Below are 22,335 nucleotides of genomic sequence, written 5' to 3'. Positions count from 1 at the left end.
GAGAGGGAGAGAACTACAACACAGGTGTGGCTTGATTGAAATCATGGTTTGCACAGTGATTAAAAGTAACTTACTTTCTTGCAAATTATCCCAGGTCAATTTTAACTCATTTATCTGATCTAAATAATGTTTTATAAGACACAGGTGCTCTGAAAATCTGCATAGTATGAAAAATGCCAAGACCTAGATTTCCCAGATGAAGACATTTTATATGCAATACAATGAGCTGGGATTGAGGATTGAAAGGTGTTGATATAAACCTTTCCTCTTTAGGAAGATCATAGAGTTTGAGAAAAGGCTGGAACAGGGTAATGTGATCATAATGAGGGAGTTGGGACACTGTTAGTGATTCAAAAGAAATAGTCACAGCTGATTTTTTTTTTTTTTTGTAATTTCTTTTCTTTGAGTATTACAAATGGTGATACAGTGCTATGAAAGGAATTTATAATGAATTTGCTTTCTTCCAGTAGCTGCTGAAAATCTTACTACAATGATGCCGTTAACTTCAGGTCAGTATCTTTCAATAAACAGAAGCTATTTTTTTTTTGTCACCAGTACAACATGAAGAAACATAAAACTTGCTGTTCAGCTGGTATAACTTTGTAAAGGTGCCTTGGCTGTAGTTGGGTCTTGAAAGAGAGGGTCCATTCAGTGATAGTTAGCTACCCCCCATCATTTCTGACCATTTGAGAAAGCAGAGATATGGAGTCTATACAAAAGCCCTAAGAGCTTAATTAGTGGATCAAAGGAAAAGTTGAGTCTCCGCCAACCAGCTGAGTTGCAAGCTGAATTTTTTGTCGATTTAAGCAGGTAGATGAGACTGGGGAGTGCTACGCTTATGCTGTGGTTATGAATATACTGGGAAATGTTGATTAATTGATTTTCCTTCCACTACTACTGGAAGTCTTATGACAATATGAAGCAGACACATCTTGATCTCACAAATTCACAGAGTACAAACCTGCCAAAAGTCAGCCAGACAGCTGAATAATACAGTAGATGCTTTGTAGATACAGATAGGGTTGCCATATTCAAACTGCATACAAATTATCATGTACGAATTCTCCAGGACAGGGTGCAAGACCAGGAGCTTCGTGCAACTTATGTGAGCTAAAGATATGCACCTATATATATATATAGGAGCCAAGTACTTGTTGATAGTCTAATTACAGCCATAACAAAGAAAATATTATTATTAGTCTATTTACAGGCCTACTAACAAGTATAGTCCAAAGTGTATAATTACTACAGCTTATTCCTAATGATACAGTTAAAACTGCTAACATACAAATTTTCTCCTATCTATCCTTGCCTCTGGTATGCTATCTCGATGCTTCCTGGAGTCATAAGTTCAATGTTGTTAATTATCCTCAAGAAGAATTGGGGGGGGAGGGTGAGAAAAAGTGACAGAAGAAGGAAGGAGGAAGGGAGTTGGGAGTTATCAGCACCCCAGGCTGGAAGGAGAATGTTCCTGGTGTGGATTCCTTTTTCTCCCTTTGGTCTTGGGTTTGCCTGGGGTCATTTTTGTATGTTTGCTAACAATGTCTGCTTCCTTGTTCTTCCTGTTTCATTCCACAATATACCCAAGTATTAACATATGTGGTATATTTACATCTCCTGGATGCTTGGGTTTTGGCTCTATTGACCCTAAAACCATCCTTATCCACCTCATGTGTTACTTTAGTGAGACTGCACAGTAATTGAACATTTTTGATTTGTGCTTATACCGCTGATGCTTCTGTCACCTTCCTGTGCTTTTCCTTGCATGTTTTTTGCTGTCAACTTGTATGTGCACTTTTGGGAGTGCCTGTAACAATCCAGATCTCTTTCAACAGTCTTCAAGACATAGCTACCTGATAATTGTTCTGTTAGAACTGCTTGCTTCTGCAGGTATCCATGTTTTAGGTCTTTGCATGTTTAATTCCTTCCAAAATAGTGATCCTTTAGACACTATTTAGACAGATATGTAACTAAACACATATATAGGTATATAATGTATATGTGTGTGTATATGTATATAACACTTTGACAACTACTGTGAAGGTATGAATTAAGCTTCCTTCTCTGAATGTAACTGAGAATAGTCTGTCCAGCTGCACGCTCCCTGCACCTTCTGCTGGGCTCTCCTCTCTCTGCCAGAGGAACTGTGTTCTTAAACTTGCTGACATAGAACGCTTTGTAATCCATTTAATACATAGTGACCTAGCTTAGCTTAATGGTGTTTGCTAGATAAGCATGCTTTAATAGAAAACTGGTAGGAAGTCCTCATGCAAGTTTGTGCACTTCTAGGTTTGGGAGAACAGGAACATCTAACAAAACTGTGATGTCTGATGATCAGCAACTTTTGCCAGCAAAGCTGATGGATGACAAACTATAGAGGCTTTACTATGTCTCTCACTTTATTCTTTCTTGCCTTTCATCCTACAAACTAAGGGATAAGACGAATTATCTGTAGTGACATAGGGATCTTTTTCAGCTGAGTACATTGTCATCCTACTCATATTTAAGTCGATGTATAAAGTGAAAATAGTAAACAGGGAGGCTATTGCAAATTCAAAGAGGAAAAGAAAGACTGTTTGGAAGTGGAAACACCAGAGGCATCTTCAGTGATTGCTATTAAAAGCACTACCAAATGGAAGTTGTGTTGGAGCCATCACAAATGAGCATTCCATTTTTCCAGAGTATTTTGCAGTTTACTATCACTAATACAAATCTACTTATGTATCTAAGCATTTGTTTATGTGCAACTATACATGTATGTATGTAAATATACAAATACTAGATAGTTTGAGGCTCCTCTCCTCACACAGTGATAATTGATTTGTTGAGCAATTTGTGGAGTTATTTATAAGAAAATATACATATATATTTTAGTACTAATATTGAAGTTGTTGTAACTTTTCACTTTCAGATTCAGTAGATCCCATGAGTCTAACTACAAGCTCCCTCACACCAACTTCAGGTCAGAACTTTTACATACCAGAAGAAGACAAGAAAGAATTGATTTCATTTTAACCAAAAAAACTAACAGACAAACAAAAAAGGTCTTTTGAAGTTAGTGAAAAGCGTGTGACTATAGCTAAAAGAATGAAATTTAAAATACACTTGGATTCCACATTATTTTTCTTATGTTTATTGTGACACTTGGCCTTCAGGATCAAGACCACTCAAGCTGGTGCTACTGTACCGTTACCTAAGTTGGGATTCAGGGATATAGCAAATAGTGTAGATATAAAAGCAGACTAGCTGCTGCTTAGCTCTGCCTAAGCAACTGCAGAGGTGCTTCCAGAGAGCAAGAAGGAGAGTTCTAAACTTGGGTTGTATTTTCCCAGGTTCAGGACAGCTCACTACAAACAAGCCCTCAACAACTGCAGGTAGGTAACTATGTATGGGGAGAAGCAGGGAGGTTATATGAAACAGTCTGAGATCTTAGAATCACTTAGAATACACTGTTTTCGTACAACCTCTTCTTGCATCATTCAGTTCTCACATCCCTTTCCTGCAAATACATGATATGTAGGTTTACCTTTGATTTGACAAAGACGACCTCTTCAAAGAGAAGGGACTTCTAAGACTGTACATTCTGCAAAAATTATATGTGTGTGTATGTTGATATATATATATTTACATTCATACTGACTGCTCATTTTTGTTTCCTATTGTTTCTTGAGGCTTTAACATAAAAAAAAAAAAAAGGAAAAAGCTGTTTGAATCTTTGAAAGCCTCCCTTAGCCTTATTAAATGATGAAATATATGTTATTTATAAGCATTTTCAAATGGATCTAATATATTTACTGCCATTTTTTAGTTGAGTATAGCAAGTACATTGCACTTCACGGTAATCTGCTGTTTAAAAAAAAAGTCAAAATATTTAACTAGAAAATGTTAATTTCTTTTTATCCAGTAGGTGGCAATACTGTTAAGTTTTCTGAGTTGAATAAATTGGACTCAATCATTTCGTATGTAAACAATGTTTTCTTGCATATTGGGCTTGTGCAAAACATATTCATTGCTCGTTGCCTGAGTTTCTGCTCTGGGTCTAGAATGCACAGTTTCGTCTCTGTTCATCTGTGGCAATTCATTCATTGGCACTGTGTCTCCAACACTTGACTAAAGTATGGTTTGCTTCAATTACCAATTGGATGCAAAATGGCAGCTCTTTTTCTCTACACTGTCTTCATTGCTAGCACTGGAAGTGTTTTGTAAAGCATTTTGAAATGCTACAATACTTCCAAATACATCCAAACCAATTTCAGTCTTTGTCACTTACACTGATATACAATATTATACAAACATCTAGTTAATTTGATAACAGAACTAACAGTTTTATGAAAGAAATAAATCAAGCAATAATGCTTAGAGGCTACAATTTAAGTTTTGCAAATTAATATTTTTCCTTTTCACTTTTGCAAATGCAATTTGAATGCTTTCATTCTTGCAATTTTGAATTTTCCACTTAGCATTTACCAAAGTAAAGAAAAGGAACTATGTGAATAATACCAGGTGAATAGTTTCCATGGAACTTAATGCAATTATCAAGAATTTTGAAATTAGTAGTTATTCAAAGCTCATTTTACCTGCATATTTTTGTTCACTTTAATAGGACCTGCTTGAATTCTACAGATGTCTAAGACCAAATTAATCTAAAGACAAAAAGATGACGTTTGCAGTGGATGAACATTTATGCTCTAAGAAAACACTAATAGTGAGATTCCACAATTTTAAGGACCTGCCCATGTATTCTTTTTTGCAGAAATTTTTTCTTAACTTACAAATTTAGTTTGAAAATCTGAGAAGAATAAGGTTTCTGATATTCCTAGTATTTTGAAATCCAGTCTTAAAGTATTTAATTTTCCAGATATGCTGGTTAAAAACCAAAATTATTTAACATGACAAAGTACAACATTATGATAAATTGAAGAAATGGAAAGTTGAAGAAATTAATTTAATTTAACTTAACCCAGAGATTTTTCACTCATATTTAAACCAAAGTACAGTTTTCTCCTGTTATTCAAGAGGAAAATATCATTTATTATATTGCAAAAAATAGTTTATTTCGGTAGAGGAAATAAATGGGAATTAATGGAAATTTTCTTCCAGCCCTACTTCAAGCTTAGTTTCATAAACTATGTCACTTCTGAGAATTTCCTCCATTCTGTGCCAAATTTATCTTTTTAGTGTGTGATATTTATTCCAGGCTTCTGAAAATGCAGTTTTGTAAAACACAATAGAGTGGGTGATTTGATTTGTGCTGAAGTAACCAGAGGTAAGTCAATTTTCCTTGGTAGTGAAACTGCATTACTCCTCTGCTTTTATTGCTATTTTCTTTATTATTTCAGCTGAATGTTTGCCACCTGCTGAACTTTGTGATGATGGTGTAACCTGCATTCAAAATGATTTATTTTGTGATGGAATTTTGGACTGCCCGGCTGGTTCTGATGAATCTGAAAAAAGATGTGGTAAGAATGTAAATCCCTGTAAATGTCTTTTTAAGCATGCTTAAACCTGTCAGTAGTTAGTAAATAGTTTATAGGCAATAAGCTGCACAGTGTTTTCTAAACAAATCAATTCTAAAAAAATATTAACAAGAGTGATTTTTATAATCTTTATAGTGTAAATAGAAACAATTTTCTTTAACTTCTCCTTAATGAAGAATATGCTTTTTAAATAATGATGAAATATTATAATCTAGCTATATTATTATACAATAATATAGACTTCTTTCTACATAAATATTAATAATATATATAAATTGAATGAAAATGATGAAATAATATAGACATTTCATATAAAGTTGTGTACCAATAATATCAAAAAATATTAATACAAAATAAATTAAAATTATGACCCTATAAAGATACAAAGTCACATTACCTGGTATCAGAAACCACCTAATAGCATATTTGGAGCCAGAAGAGAGTTTTCTTTTTTGATTCCAGCATTAAGATTGTCATATGAAACACTGCAAATAGCTTTTTCTGTGTTACTGAGTATAGTCAGCTACATTGATATTGTGCATCCAGAAACTTAGATGAGGCAGGTCCTGGCAGCATTTTGTAGTCAGAGCAGGTGAATATGACTGCTGCCACAGCAGGATGTAGCTCTGGCAGGATAACTCTGTGTGTTGGCCACCCACTTGCATCTCACTACACCGTGTCAGGGAATGGGAGTATCTATATTACTCTGACACAAATGTTTGAGTTGTTGTCACCTCAGTGATGATAATGTGAAAATCTGGGCAAGCAGCTCTAGGTGGCCCTGTTTGAGCAGGAGGGTGAGATAGGTGACTTACAGACGTCCCTTCCAACCTCAGCCCTCCTGTGAATCTGTGAAAACCTTACAAACCTGACACCTGATTGCTTTTTGAATGGAAAAAGTTTATATCCTTCTGTGCCAGTGGGTTTATTTGCATATCTGATTGGCTAGTTTCCCTGGGCACCTTTTTGTGCACAGCAGCCATTGCTCCATGTAACAAAAAAATATGAAACTGTACCAAGCAATCTGACTACATCGCTGCTTACCAAAGCTTATGTGCAACTTTTTGGTACACAGGAAGGCATGTATGTTAATGTTGTCTGCATTGATCTTCACAGCCTTGGTTAAAAGCCTGTGAAGTTTTATTGCAGAGAACTTCGCAGATGTTTTAGGAGACAGTGGGGCAATTAACTCCCTGAGTGCATTATTTGGTGGGTTTTGGTTTGTTTTTTTTTTTTTTTTTCTTTTCTTTTAAATATAGAATTTGTTGCTAGAAATCTGGAAAGCTTATTCACTTCTGCTGTAAGAACACCTTCTGAGCTTTCCTGAGAATAATGATGTGGGCAGTCTGGTCTGAGCTTTCTGCAACATAAAATGCTGGGCTCTGGTTTAAAAACAAACAAGCAAGTAAAAGACCATTTTTTTTAAACAAGCTGCAAGCTCGATTCTGAAGGCTGGTGACAGACTGACCCCTTCTGCCAGAAGTGAAAATTTCTTCAGAGAAAATCACAGACCTGCCCATTACCTGCATTTTTCTGAGTGCAGCCAACTCAGAAGGGAGAATGAGCTGAAAGTTTGGGGAAAATATCCATCAAAATACTTCAGTAGAATATCCACTGAAACACATCCAAATGTTTATTTAGCGTAACAGCTGCATCCAGCTAGATCATAACAATGATGGGTTCTGAGCAGGTCCCTTCACAGCTGAGGAAATCAGAAAGTCCTAAAATAAACTCAGCTAGACCTTTGTTCCACTGCAAGCATTAAGGTGGTACAACCCCAAACAGTTACTCAGTCATTCAATTCTACCATCATACAGTTGTTTTGAGACATGGATTTTGCTTGGTATTTTATTTTATTTTATTTTATTTTAATGTGGTTTTTTTAGATTTTAGATTTTTTTATTTTTTATTTTAGATATAGCTAAATAAAAAGTGCATATCCAGATAGTTAGGAAGTAGTACTATGTATCTCATCAAAATGAATGCTTTTTAGTTACAAGTTTTGCTCAAGTTTTATTAAAGATGTTACAGTCAGGCCTGCTATATAGAAAAGTATTTAGCTGATGTTTACATTGGTAGATACAGACAAAAATAAGCTCACCTACTTGCAGTCAAAGCTCTGTAAATATGACTTAGCTCTGCCTTGGAAGCTACACAGTCGTTTAAGTTATGAATTGTGTTTGAGTAGACATTTTCAATTGAGGCATAGTTCATAGCTTTTAGATCGAATTCGGGTATCTCCCTGAATGTCTACCATATGTAAGTTGTGAACGCCTTGGTCCTTTGTAACTGAGGATATTATTTCTTAATCAGCATTTTAACAGTCATTAAAGAATATGCACAGCTGAACTGGAAATTTCAGGAATGTGCATACAAGTAAAAGTAGACAGACTGTCATAAAGAAACCAGCTACAGTTACAGTCCACTTCAGAGAGCTGGATGATGTGCCTGTGTTCATCTTCACTGATGCCTGGTATTTCCTAGCAATTCATTTGGCTACCATTAGTTTATCAGTTTCAGCTCATAACCTTGCAGAAATGCAGTTCTGGCTAGAGGACAAATTGTTGCTCCATGACTCTTACATTTTTAGTCTTAAAATTTTCTATCCAAAAACTCAGAGCTTTTCTAAATTTATATATTTAAGGTTTTTAGCAGACTTTGCAAAAACAGTGGAATGAGTGGCAATAAGCAGTATGCACGTTTGGGATACCTGCCAATTTTTCCACCTCTTTGGTATTTAACTTATGTCCAAACCCTAGAGTAACAATACAGTCATATAAAAGCTAAAATGGCCTAGATTTTCAGGAGTGTTTCAGAGTTTCACAGTGAGATTTACAGCCAATTCATGTTTCATGCTATAAGTGCTCTTGCACATAACAGAGTTGCTGCCACTTAAACAACTTGGGTTTGCTTTTTTCATCTTGATGATTATTCCCTCTAGTAATTCTGATTTTAGAATATGTTAGTGGCTTTAAAATAGAGGATACAAGGATGAATTTTAATAGGCTTTTTTTCTTGCATTAGACTGAATTCAGTATAATCTCAGATACTCAGCAGAGATTCAGGCAACTGAACACCTTCATTTCTTTGGGTTTATTGATTAAAATTATCTTGAAAGGTTTCTTTGTGGCTCTGCAATACAGCGCAGTAACAAAAGGTATTGCAAAAGCGTGGCTGGCAATTTCAATGAAAGGATCTCTAGAGAAATGTGAAAGTCTGAACAGCATCTATTAATAATGACTAGCATTGCTGAAAAACAGTCATGTAGAACCTAAGTGTGAGGAAAGGGAGACTGGAGGCTGATCCCAGGAGGTGTTTCTCTCTGCAGACTTTCATTGCAGTTATCGTATGTCTAGGCTAACATTTTGTGATTACCTACCTCAAAGCACTACAATAATAAGAGATCAATCATATGTAAGTCAGGAATAAATGTACTGCCCTTGGCAGAGAAAGGTCCTGTCAAGTGAAATATGTGGGCTTGATCTGAGCAGTCTGGGTAGCTTCTCCCTGCAACTCAAGGATAACAGGATTAAGTCTTCCTAATGTGCCCTGTATGTAACATAAGTAAACAGGAATGTACAGCAAGGTGCATGCTGGGGAAGCAGGGAAAGTGGTTCCTACAAAAGATGTCTCCTGTCTCATTAGCAGAATAAATAAGCTTTTCCTCAAGGCTCCAGGAGGAGGCAGATGTATAATGACTTCTGCCCATCTTTGACCACACCTGTTTCTGCAGCAAGGAACTTCTAGGAAGTTCTTCAGGGAAACAGAATCATGGAAACCAGGAATGGAATCCTGGGTTGGAAGGGACCTAGTTCCAACTCCCCTACCATGGGTGGGGACACCTTCCACTACACAGGGTTGCTCAAAGCCTCTACCAACCTGGCCTTATGTACCTTGGACATAGGTCTCCACAAGACCTCAGTAGCATGCCAAGTTTTGGGGGTTTTTTTACTTTCGAAAAGGCTAAGTGGAGGTAAAGAACAAATGTTTCCTTTCTATATACAAAACTATTCTATGATTCTATGATTCTATGCACCTAGAAAAAGTCAGAGAGAGGTAATGCCGATCCCAGCTATCTTCCTGCTCATTCCTGAGACACTCAGCAGTGGCTATTGCTCGACTCTGGATGAACAGCCTAAGGACCTTTGCCTGAATATTGCTGTTGCAAGTTACTTACTGTCTCTTAAGAGATAAGAAGAAACAAATAAGATGAAACAAGAAAAGCAGAAATGAATTGTTGACAACAGCAAACTTTTATCATTAATTTTATTACAGCAATGTGCTATATCTCTTTTTATTATAGCCAGTGTTATAAACTTCTTTTTAGCTCAGGATGTGTATTGCTAACCACTTGTTAACAGTAACACTTTTTTGCATACTTCATTAACAACAAACTGGGCACTTTCCTTCTTCTTACACTGTTTTTTTTTCTTCTCAATGGGAAGTGGTTATAAATATCAGTCCACTGGTAAACACATGAATTAAAGTGGACAGAAAAAAAACTTCTATACCAATACCCATCTCTAAAGCTGTAGCTTTTTCTGAAAAAAAGGGTTATATAGAATAGTAACTCTCTTTCATGGGCCTTTTTCTCTATGTATTTAAAATTTTATGTGTTCTGTTTTCCTCTTGAAGGCCATGAAGATTGCAAAAGGGAATATGTTTCTATTCCAGCCCATGTATTAGACATATCATCATTAGTAAAGTTCATTCTGCACTGTCTTTATTAACAGTACATGCCTAAACCTGACTAAAACAAAGCTTGATTTTTATGTTGTGTTTGCTACAGTGGTAGTCAGAAAGAATTTTACACTTAGAAAATGAACAGACAAGGAGCCCCAATTTATCATTTCATATAGCATTTCCCACAGGAGGACTACAGTCAATAAAATTTCCATTTAATTATCAATATGATTGATTATTCATAATTTGGATAGTCATTATAGGTATGATTTCATTTCTGATGTTAATGAAAAACTCTATCTAATTTCTGATTATCTGCCTCAAATTGATGAACTTGTCCTTACCTCTCCAGATAATCATGTATGGTACTGATTTTATTCTTATTTGAAAGCTCTATTATGATTTCTGAATAACTGAAGAAAAAATATTAGACTTATTCCTAATGTAATGTTCAAGAGATGCAGCAAAAGTTTCAGCAGTCCTTTTGTGTCTGCTGAAAAAAAAGCAATTCTACATGTTTCCAATCTTGCTGAGGCTTAAAAAGATATTTTTTAAAAATAACTGTTTTTTAAACTGAAGAATGTGTGTAGAATGGTCTAGCAGCACCAAGGAAACCAAATTAATAAAAGCTTTTGAAAAACTATATGATGATGGATGACATTTGCCTCAGATGAATGAATTTGATAGCTGGCAGGAAACTTGGGATATCCACTTATCTCTTTGAGTACTCAGTAATATATAAAGCGAGGGACAAGGAAGGTCATAGAAGCAGAGATAGCAATAGTCAACCATATCCTTTCTTGCTTTTATTCACATAATATCATATTATTTCTGGTAGTGCAAACACAGTTTCCTGATTTAAAGTATCTGTAGATGAGAACTGCAAAGGCAAGATCCTGTTTCCTCACACATGTATAAAATAAAACCAAAGAAAGAGAGTTGGATTAGTTGAGTCTAACTTGAATTTAAAGTATTTGGTTTGGACTAGTTTAGATTAGTTGGATTGTCTCTAATTTAAAAGTAAATTATCGGTACTGCTTTTCTTCTCCTATAGTACTTTGTGATCAAATAGCCATAGGAATTTTAAGTGGGAGTAAGTTTGTAGTGTGTTTTATTTTGTCTTCCAATTCTTGCTTACAAATCATTTCCAAGGTAATACAGGTAAACCAATGTCTAAGTTCACTCTTACTTTGGCTCTGATTCTGTTTTTCAAGCAGCATTTTGACAAATGTTCTTCACTGTATCTTTACAGCTGCAGTTTGTGATGGAAAATTTATGTTGACTGATTCCTCTGGGTTTTTTCACTCTATGAATTATCCAAAACCATATAATGCAAACATCATTTGCCAATGGATTATACTGTAAGCTGTCTTCCTATAATTTTCTACTTTGCTTTTTTATTATGAAATGATATTGTTTCCTGCACATCAAATTTATGCTATTTGTTTGTATTCTCAAACACCCCATATGGAAAATATGTAATAGCATTTTTCGTTTCTATTTACATAACTTTTATTTAAAAACTTACATACCTAAACCCCACAAATATATCAATAATTTTCCCACATACAAAAATTCTTAGGTATGATTTTGAGAAATCTTGTGTATTGTATACATGAACAGGAATATATTTGTTAAGCTCAAAATAAATCACATAATTCAACATAATTGCAAGATATTTGTTTCAAAGTATTAAAGTAAATGCTAGTCTTTAGATAATGGGTTTACATGATATAACTGTTACTAATAGATGGAATTTTCAAGAATTCCCTTGTCATTTATGGGTATGTTTTTCTGGGAGTTAACAGCACCTTTGCTTCTAAGTAATTTAAGAATATGTTTTAAAAGTGCATGAGTATTATTTGACACAATAGCACCAAATGCCTTTTAAGCCTAGGCACAAGAAGTGGAATTGGTTTAATCAAGAATATATACCTACATGGAGGGACAGCTATTTGACTTGGGCACTAGATCTACTTCATAGACCAGGGAGAAAAAAGCCATAGTATGTGATAAATCTCATTCTAAAGTACACATCTAAATTAAGTTAGATGATTGCAAGCTGGAAGCTCCTGAAAACCCCTACAATGACTGCCAATTCAGAACTTAGTGCTTTGAAAGGCAGTAATCCTTATTATGGCTTTGCAACAATGGCTATTCTTTGATTCTGAGAAGTATTAGTTTGGTAGAAAAGTTTCAAAGGAGATTAAGGAAATGCCTTTAAAATTGGATAAAATTTCCAAGGCTCCTTTGAAAGTGCTGGTCTTTGAGTTTGTTCAGGTCTTTCATCTTCAAAAAAAAGTCATGGTTTTCTTTCTGTTGAATACATTTGTTCCTTCTCATCTTCAGCAATACTGTTCACCAATTATTACTGGTTTTGAGAAATAGATGTGTCACAGGAAAAACACAAAATTTTATTCTTCAGGATATAAGCATGTTCCTCAATTCGTGGTAACAGAATTTGAGCATGATAATTTGTCTCGATTGTACTTCTTCCTTCTAAGATGTTAATTTTGCTTAAAACACTGCTATAGCTGCATGAAACATTGTATTAGGTAGATAGCTGCACCAGGCATGTAGCTAACAAAAACTTAATTTTGGAAAGAATCATGCAAATTATATAGTACAGGAACTGCAAATCTGTGTCATTACAGATAGATCAATGACAAAAACATCCATTTGGTTTTATTTTCCAGCTATCTGCTTTCAAAAAAATCTGACAACACTGACAGTAAAGGCATAAAAAATTCCATGTGGCACTCAAATTTTGTCTCCCTTTTAAACAGATTTGTTTTTATGAGGGAACTTTTTGGATTTTCCATTAACAAATGGGACAGATTGTGTCCTATTATTTTTATTATCCTTATAAAAATGCGTTTGTATTAAAAGTCATCCTACAATACATCCAAGATTTTATTTCTCTTGTGCCTTTCTTTGTCTAGAAGGATTTCCCCATTACCTTTAGGAAAAGCTTTATATTTTCATCCCATTTTACTCCTCCCCACATGAAGATGTAATTTCCTCTCCTTTTTAAAGTAAGAGCAGTATGCTTAATATTTCACTGAAACATTAGCTTCCTTTCAACTTTATGTTTTACCCTTTACAAACCACAGATATTTTTTCCCTATAGAGAAATATATAACCAAAAAAATGCAAATACAAATATTCAAGTATTTACTTCATGCTCCTGTAGTAATCGGTACTGATAAGCACCAGCAGGTTGCTGTTGAAAAGCTATCTTTCACTGGGTCTCTCAATTCCAGAAAACAACAAGTCATGGTATAGGAAGGTAAATGGAAATGCATTGTGATGATAGAATTTTAGAATTTGGACTACCATATATGCTTATTGGAAAGGCAATGAGAGAACTGCTTAAATATAACTTATGGGAAGAACATAGCATCAGCAAAATAAACCCAGCATTTTTTATACTTTGGTTAAAGTGACTTTTGTTATTAAACTTATTGGGTGATGGTTAGGTTTGATAATATGCTCTCAAACAGTGGGTTTGAGATCTTCAAATCTTCATGCAAATCCTTGTTTTGTCATAAGAGACATTATTTTGTATTTTCAGGAGAGAGATTTTAATTTGTTGTTGTTCTTATTGATACCATGATATCAATTCTCTGACCTTAGAAAGTCTACCTGAGCAGTGAGATGTTTTCTATTAGTAATGCATTAAAAAGTAATTGTAGATGAATGAAATGCAGGAGAAAAAAAAAACAACCCTAAAAATACCCCAAAACATAAAAAGCTGTTCAGATGAATATTTCATTCTAGAGTTTAGAAGATTCAGTTCCCAAAATACAGTTAACTGCAGTAAGTAAAGGAGTACTTACACTGCTACAAAAGGTTTATGCCTCATTCCTTTGGTAATTTTACAAACTAGAAATTAACCAAATAGGTTAGTAATCTTGATTAATGTAATTTCACATTGTTTCTGAATTTAACATCATTGAATCACACAGTGAGCTTACTGCAGTCAAAAAAAAAAAAAAAAAAAAAATTACTACAACATGAATTTCAGTTTTGAGGTTTATTTTTCTCTTGTTATCCTAGGGTGCCTCAAGGGCTATCCATTAAACTGAACTTCACTTCGTTTGAAACACAAAAATATGCAGACAATTTAAATATTTTTGAAGGCATAGGACAAAACAAGATTTTAAGAGGTAAGGTTATTTTTGAGCTAATATTAATTTTCCATTAATAAAATCTAAGTGGTAAAATAAGCATTTTGAAGTGAAAAAAATGGCATGCATAGGTTTAAATGGAAAAATGCCTCTGCATAAAGTTCCCTGTTAGGCAATTGATCTCAGTATATGTATCTGGATACTTTGTATACATTTAGTATACATTTAGTATACATTTAGTATACATTTAGTATACAAAGTGACCAGATAAGTGATTCCCAAATATATTAAGAAATCTGCTTGGGTTTAAATCTTATTTGAACAATTTGATAACTTGATCAGAGCCATGGTCTTGTGGTGTCCATTTTTCATGGGAAACATATTGCCAGAAGAACATGTAACATCACACACAGTAACATAAAATGAAAGCATCTAAACTGAAACTGCTGGGAGTACTGTGATACTCCCTGAAATTCATTACAAGCATAGCATAACAAAATTATGTAATCAATTCTGTATTCTAGAGTTTCAGAGTGTATACCTGTAAATTTTGAAAACTTTTACAGCATACTAAGCATGGATATGAAATCTGTAGTATTGAATATGTGTACTGTAAGAGCTATGAGAGATGGGATATGCAGAATACTTGTATGGTAGCCAAACAACTAAATGCCTTCAGAATTATGAAGGTACTGTAGGCAGGATCACAGTACAAGAGGAAAAGCATTCTTTAAGACTCAAAAAGCTAATCCAGTATATTTTTATGATAGCACTGGGGATTTTAATGTGCATGGGATTGTTTTCTCTCTGACTATATGATTCTTTATTTGTCCTCAGCTTCTCTGTCAGGGACTAATCCTGAGACAATTTACATTTTTTCTCATGAGGCTACAGCACAGTTTATATCAGATTATTCTGAAAATTACAATGGCTTTAACGCAACATACTCTACATTTAATGCAAATGAACTAAACAGTAAGTGTGGTTTTTTTGTTTGTTTGTTGTTTTTTTTTGTTTTTGTTTTTTTTTTTTTGGTGGTTTTTTACACTTCAGTGTGTGTTTGGGTTTTTTTATCCTGAAAGCTCAGTGAAAGTGTATTTTCAGTTTGACAAAATGGAGATGAAAAGGGAAGCAGTATTTTCTGGCCTCAATCTACTAATTAGATCCACTTTGTAAAGTTTCAAACTATTTTAAAGATAAAATTGTTGATTTCAGTCCACAGATTTACAGGCCTGTATCTAGCAGTAGGGTGATGACTTACAAAGTCAACTGGGCCATATCTCCATCAGATTCTTCTCAGCTACTTTGTTCACTAATGAACACTGTTGAATCACTGACACTGATCATTATTCTGTTATCACCTGACAGTACCTGCTCACCAGGGTTTCTGATTGCCCCAAGTAGTAGTTCCAAATGGTAAAATCAGCATTCAGGAAAATTCCTGCTTCAGTAAATGGGCACTAGAAATAAGTCCAGATGCAATAAATCTACAGTGACAACCAAAAAAAAGCAATGTGACTCATGAATTGGTGTTTTTTGATAGTTGAGGAAAAATTTACATGCAGATTGGACAAGTGAAGGCTTCTTCAGCTGCTAAATTTCGAGCAGGATGTGAATAGGGGATGACTGGGAAGGGATATGATTCAGGAAACATCCAGAGTGGCAGCAAGCTCTTGTGATGTGAGAAGTAAAGTGATTAGGATGTTGCATTAAATACATGTGAGCAAAGGAGTAAAGGAGAAGGACAAGGAGAGAAGCATCCCTGGTACCTGGAACACAGCACTCGTGAGCACTCAGCTCTGATGGTGGGCCCTTTCAGCTGAAGCAATCTAGGCCTTGGCAAAGAAAAGAGGAAAAGAACAGGGTTAGCCCTTTGTGTTAACTAAGCAAAGGGTCCTCTCTTGTTCCCACAACACATTACTGGCAAAGGATTAAAAAAGAAGGTTGATGAATGACTGCAAGAGCATGTAGAGCCACCTTCAGCAATAGTGCTTTGTTAACAAGTACAAATGGCAAATTTGAGTAATTATGTTGTGTTGCATTGCATAGACAAAATAGAGTCAATGAGCTCCAGTTTTCAAACAGATTTAAAAATACTTGTCACCTTGCATAATTCTGTGAAAATACTTCACATCTCTGTCATTTTTATTTACTAGAGGTTCTTTTTCCCAGATTATGAGAAAATCAATTGCACTTTTGAAGAAAGCTTTTGTTATTGGATCCAAGATTTAGATGATGATTCAGACTGGAAGAGAATTCAGGGTCCTACTTTTCCTGCTATGACTGGCCCTGATTTTGATCATACATTTGGCAACATGTCAGGTAAGATCAAATACAAGTTGCTTGCAGATAAAAAGGAAAAGCTTGATTTAGCTTATATCACTATGACTATAATCACAATGGATTCTTCATAGTGGTATTATCAAGATGTAATTTTATTCTGCCATAAGAATGAGTCAGGGCCACTAGACAAAACGTTTTATGTTGCTGGTTGCCATCTTGTGGAAATGTACCAAAACTAAAAGAAGAAATAAAGAAATATATAAAGGGATTAAAGTATGAAGTATTGAAAAGTGTCAATGTTAACAGTGTGACAAAGTGCCTTATCTGAGAAAGGGATTTCTATTATGTAACAGTTTTATAGGTCAAATAACTGCATGTTTACCTTAAGGAAAAAAAGCAAGCATAGTTACCTTCAAGGCAAATCACTTCTATTTCATCCCTATCTACAGCAGGCGACATCCTCATGGTTGTCAGAGAATAATTGTGATCTAACATAAAGTTGACCTGCAGGATATAGAGGGCACTCGTGTCCCCAGTTAGAATTGCACACAAAACGCAATAATTCAAAACACGTACAAAAAGCACAAACACTCCAGCAACTGCCATAGCGAAACAACTTAATTGTAAGTGATCACATCAAATATGTGCTTTAATTAGAGACATAATGATATGAATCAGATTTCATATCCTGACTATATGTGTATCATGACTGCTTATCCCAGAATTAGACTCCAAAACTTTTTTCTTCTTCAAAAGGAAACCCAATCTTTCTCAGCTGGTTTGTCAGTCCAGCTAAAACTAATTAAATTAATTTAGCTCTTGCAATGTCTATATGTATTCTATGCAAGAATGCGTGCTTTCTAAGTCAGCACAGGAAGTGAAAGGCCTGATTCAGATTTCAGACTAATTGTCAGGTACTTTAAGATCTCACATGAAAAAGCTAGCTAATCTAGAAGTATAAATTACAGAATATAGTATATATAATTTAAATTATATCATTGCATTTATTTTTAGATTCTGTGAATATTATATTTGTATATGTTATGTGATAGACCAATCAAAAGATCTATAGGATAAAATCTAAGATTAAATCCATGATTTCAATAAAACAAGGATTTTATTTTAGGACTTTTAACTCTGCCTAATTTTGCTTTTCTTGTGACAAATCATGATGCTTCTGAAGCTTGGACTCACATTATATTTTCATATGGCAGCAGAAGTCCAAACTCCCAGCTGCAAGGAATTAACTCAGAAAAAGCTAAAACCTGAATTTGCTTGTTTAAAATGCTTCACCTTGCTATGAAATATTTATGTAGTCATTTTCTCACCCCTTCAATATGCAACCCATATTTTACATGAAAGATTTTATGTGTAAAAAAAATTTATAAAAATGCCAGGAAATTCTTCCCTAAAATCACAAGCAGTGCCAAACTGGGAGACATTTTCATAAACTAAATAGAAATTGCTCATGTGAATTGCTGCCCTCACTAAATAAAAGGCAAATCTCCCACTGACTTCAAAAGGACTAGTTTCCCATTTCATGTCTAGCTCTGTGGAGTGTCGAAAAGCTTATTTTAATCTGTCATTGACAGATGAATATAGCTGGTGATAATCATTCACATTCATTGTGTCAGAAATCTTCCAAGTCATGCAACACTACTTATGCTTGATATAATTATTATTATTATTATTATTACTATTATTACTATTTAAAATGTAAAAACTCTCATTAAAAAAAAAGGTCTGTAATTCTGTCTAAAATGTCCTCATTATCTTGCAGGATTTTATATTTCAACACCCATAGGACCTGCATTCAGAGAAGAGAGAGTCCGGATTCTGAGTCTGCCTTTGAACTCTTCAAATTTATCTTGTCTAAGCTTTTGGTATTCCTACATAATTCCTAAATATATACTCTGCTTAAGAATAAAACCAAATAACTTTCTTCATATGTAATATGAACCCAAATCAGTGTGCCAGGAATACAAACCTGTTTCTGTTTGGATTTCCGTGGTCAGTCTCAGCTCTAGGCCTGCAACTTTGACTCCTTTATAGATTTGATTCTTGCAGTTAATTTTAATGTATTTTCTTTTTCACCCTGGATCAAATATTCACTTCTAGCCAGAAATTACGTTAAGAATCCCTGAAATATTTCTTGTAATTAAGCTTTTCTAGGCCTCTGCAGAAAATATAGCCAGCACCAAGTAAAACTTCCAGGTATAATCTAAATATATGATTCATTTTATTTTCATGCTAACTACAAATTAGTCCTAATTCCATAAAACCATTATAAAAAGCTTGATTTTTTTCCATGAAAACTCACTTTGTTCTAGTAACACCAAAATTGCTGCTGTTCCTCTAGGTATTTCATGTATGGTGCTAATGTTTATTGTTTAAGAGTGAGCATAAGTAATGTACATGGTTTGGAAAAGACAATTTTCGAGAAAAAAGGAAACTATGGGAAAAACTGGAATTATGGACAAATAACTTTAAATGAATCATCTGATTTTAAGGTTTGTAAAATTGTTAGTTCTTTTTAGAATTGATTTTAGCTAAACTGATATCAGAATTTTCTGCTAAATTAACCCAATAATCCACAGCTCCAAAGATAATATCTAGTACTATTTACTAATACATGCTAGTATGCAGAAGACTAGAGTCCCCATTTGAATTGCCATCCCCCCTCCTTCTTCCCTACTCTGGAATTTGAAGTATTACTTCTTGTGGAAAACAGAAAACCTTAACATTGTCATGGGACAATCAATGTTATCACAACAGAGAGCTTTCCACAAAACAATGGTGTTTAAAGCCTATCAAAATCTGAAGTGGAGGTTATAATCTCAATAGTGAATGTGATAGGAAGCATTTAGGCATGAGAATATTTAAATTAAATTACTTCAGAATCTGAAGCAGTACTTTCACTTATTGATTGCAGAATCATACACTGAAAATGTGTTCCAGTTGAAAATGTATTTGGCGCTGCATGGTTAACAACCAACCCGATCTGTCTGTAAACAAAAGGAGGAGACTTCTGCTAGATAATTCCTTCAGCAACTCTCTATTGAAAACAATTTCTTTTTATAGGTATTTGGGATGGCTTGCCTTGCCATAGTAGTTTCGATTGATGCAAAAGCCCTGCCAGAAAGAGACATTTACTATCTGAGAAACTAAATGCATCTGTGACCTGACTGCACCGGATTTCCAGCAAATGTGTGTTTTATGATCTCAGGAAGAGTGCTATACCTAGCTGTATTTCACCAGCACAAATTCCTTGGTAGTAGGCTTACTTTAGATCTCTGGATATTAACAAATGAGATCAATTTCAATTTTTCATGGAGATATGCCATTGGATCAGAAGTTTGGACTGATACAGAATTTGCATTTCAAAAATGGCATGCATTTATATATAATTTTTTATATATGCATTTATATATAAAGTTACTGAATCATGTTCATCATTTATATGAAGAGTTCCTGCAATCTTAAGAATGATCCACGTGGTTGGCATGGTGCTGGATTTTTTTTGCTAGGAATTCTGTTTTTCCTTGATGTCCTTCTTTGAGTGATGCACCAGTGTAGGTTTCAGTGGAAATAAGAGCAATCAAGAAAGAAGACAAAATGATTCAGCATAGGAAGGTGAAAAATGTCTAATTAAAATATTAAAATTCTTTTTTTTTTTTTTCAGGTTATTTTTGATGCCTTTAAAAGATCTGATCTCAGTGATATTGCCGTAGATGACATTGGCCTGACAAAAGGGAAGTGTAATGATAGTATTTATGTAGAGCCAACTGTGATTCCATCTGTTACTGCTGTCCCTTCAATTCCTAGTAAGTAAACACTAAATTACAGTTAATTGATTGCCATTTCCTATTAGCAATTTGGTATGAGCTGTTCAGAATTTTCTGCCTTCAGTTTTATAAAAATCTCTCTTCAGCATTATAAAGTTATCTTCAGAATAACATACTAGGGGTCAGATTCTCTGCCTATGACTTTGTTGGTAGCAACAGGTCTGGTAGATTCACAGCTTAAGCTAATATCAGTGCAGTGTCTTCTAAAACTTGAAGCCTGGAGAAAAATGAAATAATTAAAAAATTGTCTCTAAAAGCTTTAATTATTAAAGCTGCCAGAAAGCCACTGAAGAGAAAGGAAGATTAAGAAGAAGGAAGATTATAACCTCTATATTTGAATGATAAGCAATGTATCAGGATAACAAAAGAATGAGCAAAGTCACATGAAAATATCACTAGAGGTCTCAATTCACCAAGGTCTGAGAACACATGCACACTGAAAACTCCCACGTTTAGGGGAATGAATCTATAAAATAATGCAAGAATGGTTTAAGAGTGGAGCATGATCTATGTGAATGTCTAATACCCAAAATGGAGGTATTATCACAATGAATGAGTTCTTTCCAATATGCATTTGACCATATAGTTATTCCTACTGTATCTGATGACATAAAATAAAGCAATATTTGCTTTATAAAAATGTAAATAGGGAAACAGAAAGGACACAATGACAGTTCTGGTTTTGGAGGAAATGAGTGGACCAAAAAAAAACCTCAAAAAGCAATCAAGGTACTCTTTTCACTTTCTTATCTAACGAGAGGTTTCAATATTTGCATAAATTATTGAATCTGTCAAAACTGAAGCCTGATTTCTTCAATTTTGCCTTTGGTAATTACTCCTTTTGGTAAGGCAGGAATGACAAATAAGTGATTGACCTAGTAATAATGGATAGGGCCTTTTTTTCTGCTTGATCTCATTTCATCTCACTATTTTCTTTTCACCTCTTCCAAATCCCAGGTTCAGGGAAGGAGAAGGAAATAGGAGGAGAGTTGGTTTTGTTTGTTCATAGTTGCTGTCTGCTCCAAGTCAAGTAGAAGTTAATGGAACATGAAATGTTGCTACCTAAAGTGCATATGCACTTCTCCAAACAGGTTATATAGCTTGATCCAGACCTATCAAATTGCAGAGTCATTTAATGGAAAGCACAGACATGTAAGCTTCCTCAAAACATGCCAGTTTCACAGAGCTAATTAGCAGAATCTCACTGAGAAAATTACACAATCTGGAAAATATATCTAAAATGGTGAATTAAAATTGCATATGATGTTAACCAGATCCACACACATTCAAAGCAAAAACTGGTACAAATATAAATAGAACCTGTGGAAAGCATTAAGAGATCTTATAGGGCTTTGTAATTTATGTGAAAGAAGAATAAAAAAAAAAAAGAGATTTCTACAAAAGACCTATTCACAGATGACTTCAAATCATTAAAACAGACAGTGAGTATGTTTCAAGATTGCTTCCTATTGGATTTACTGTCACTTACAAAGCACAATTAGTTGCTCTCTTGACAGCATATAGTAAATAAAAATTGTCGAAAATTGGAATAATAGAAAAAGACTGTTTGCATTGTATTTATGTTGAATTTATGTGTAGTAATATTGTCATTCAATCAAATCTATCACCTTTAAATCTACTGCATCAGGACAGATAAGAAACTAAAACTTTCTAAATAAAAGAGCAAAATTCTGGTTTTGGAGCTCCATCTTGAGACATGGGAAAGTAGAATTCAATAAGATGTCTCTGTCAGCAAAATTAAATTTTAATAACACTAGTAATTTCAGTCATAAATTATCAGTCAGTTTTGGAATTTAATTGCAATTTTCATAAAAGTAATACAGTGGTGAGGTATTGATGTCTGCCACCTCCAGCCATCTTTCAGGTGCTGCAGCTAAACACACCTCACAAGTCAGC

The 22,335-nt window shown here is 34.5% G+C and overlaps 1 protein-coding gene across 1 annotated transcript in view; it reads left to right on the top strand.

Annotated features, from left to right (window-relative positions):
- Positions 1-22,335, top strand: part of TMPRSS15 (transmembrane serine protease 15) — a gene marked incomplete at its 5' end in the record, with an annotated part of 57,041 nt that overhangs the window by 7,414 nt on the left and 27,292 nt on the right. Inside the window, 11 exons of the mRNA XM_080613501.1 lie at positions 468-509; positions 2,918-2,962; positions 3,333-3,374; positions 5,340-5,459; positions 11,413-11,521; positions 14,220-14,329; positions 15,128-15,265; positions 16,463-16,612; positions 18,354-18,456; positions 18,933-19,083; positions 20,256-20,397. Of these exons, the coding sequence (XP_080469627.1) occupies positions 468-509; positions 2,918-2,962; positions 3,333-3,374; positions 5,340-5,459; positions 11,413-11,521; positions 14,220-14,329; positions 15,128-15,265; positions 16,463-16,612; positions 18,354-18,456; positions 18,933-19,083; positions 20,256-20,397 (1,152 nt within the window). The remainder of the gene's footprint in view (positions 1-467; positions 510-2,917; positions 2,963-3,332; positions 3,375-5,339; positions 5,460-11,412; positions 11,522-14,219; positions 14,330-15,127; positions 15,266-16,462; positions 16,613-18,353; positions 18,457-18,932; positions 19,084-20,255; positions 20,398-22,335) is intronic.

This window comes from Psittacula echo (assembly GCF_963264785.1).
Source record: "Psittacula echo genome assembly, chromosome: 3".
Taxonomy (NCBI): domain Eukaryota; kingdom Metazoa; phylum Chordata; class Aves; order Psittaciformes; family Psittacidae; genus Psittacula; species Psittacula echo.
Note: the sequence above shows the minus strand (reverse complement) of the source record. Positions and strands in the feature narration are given on the sequence as shown.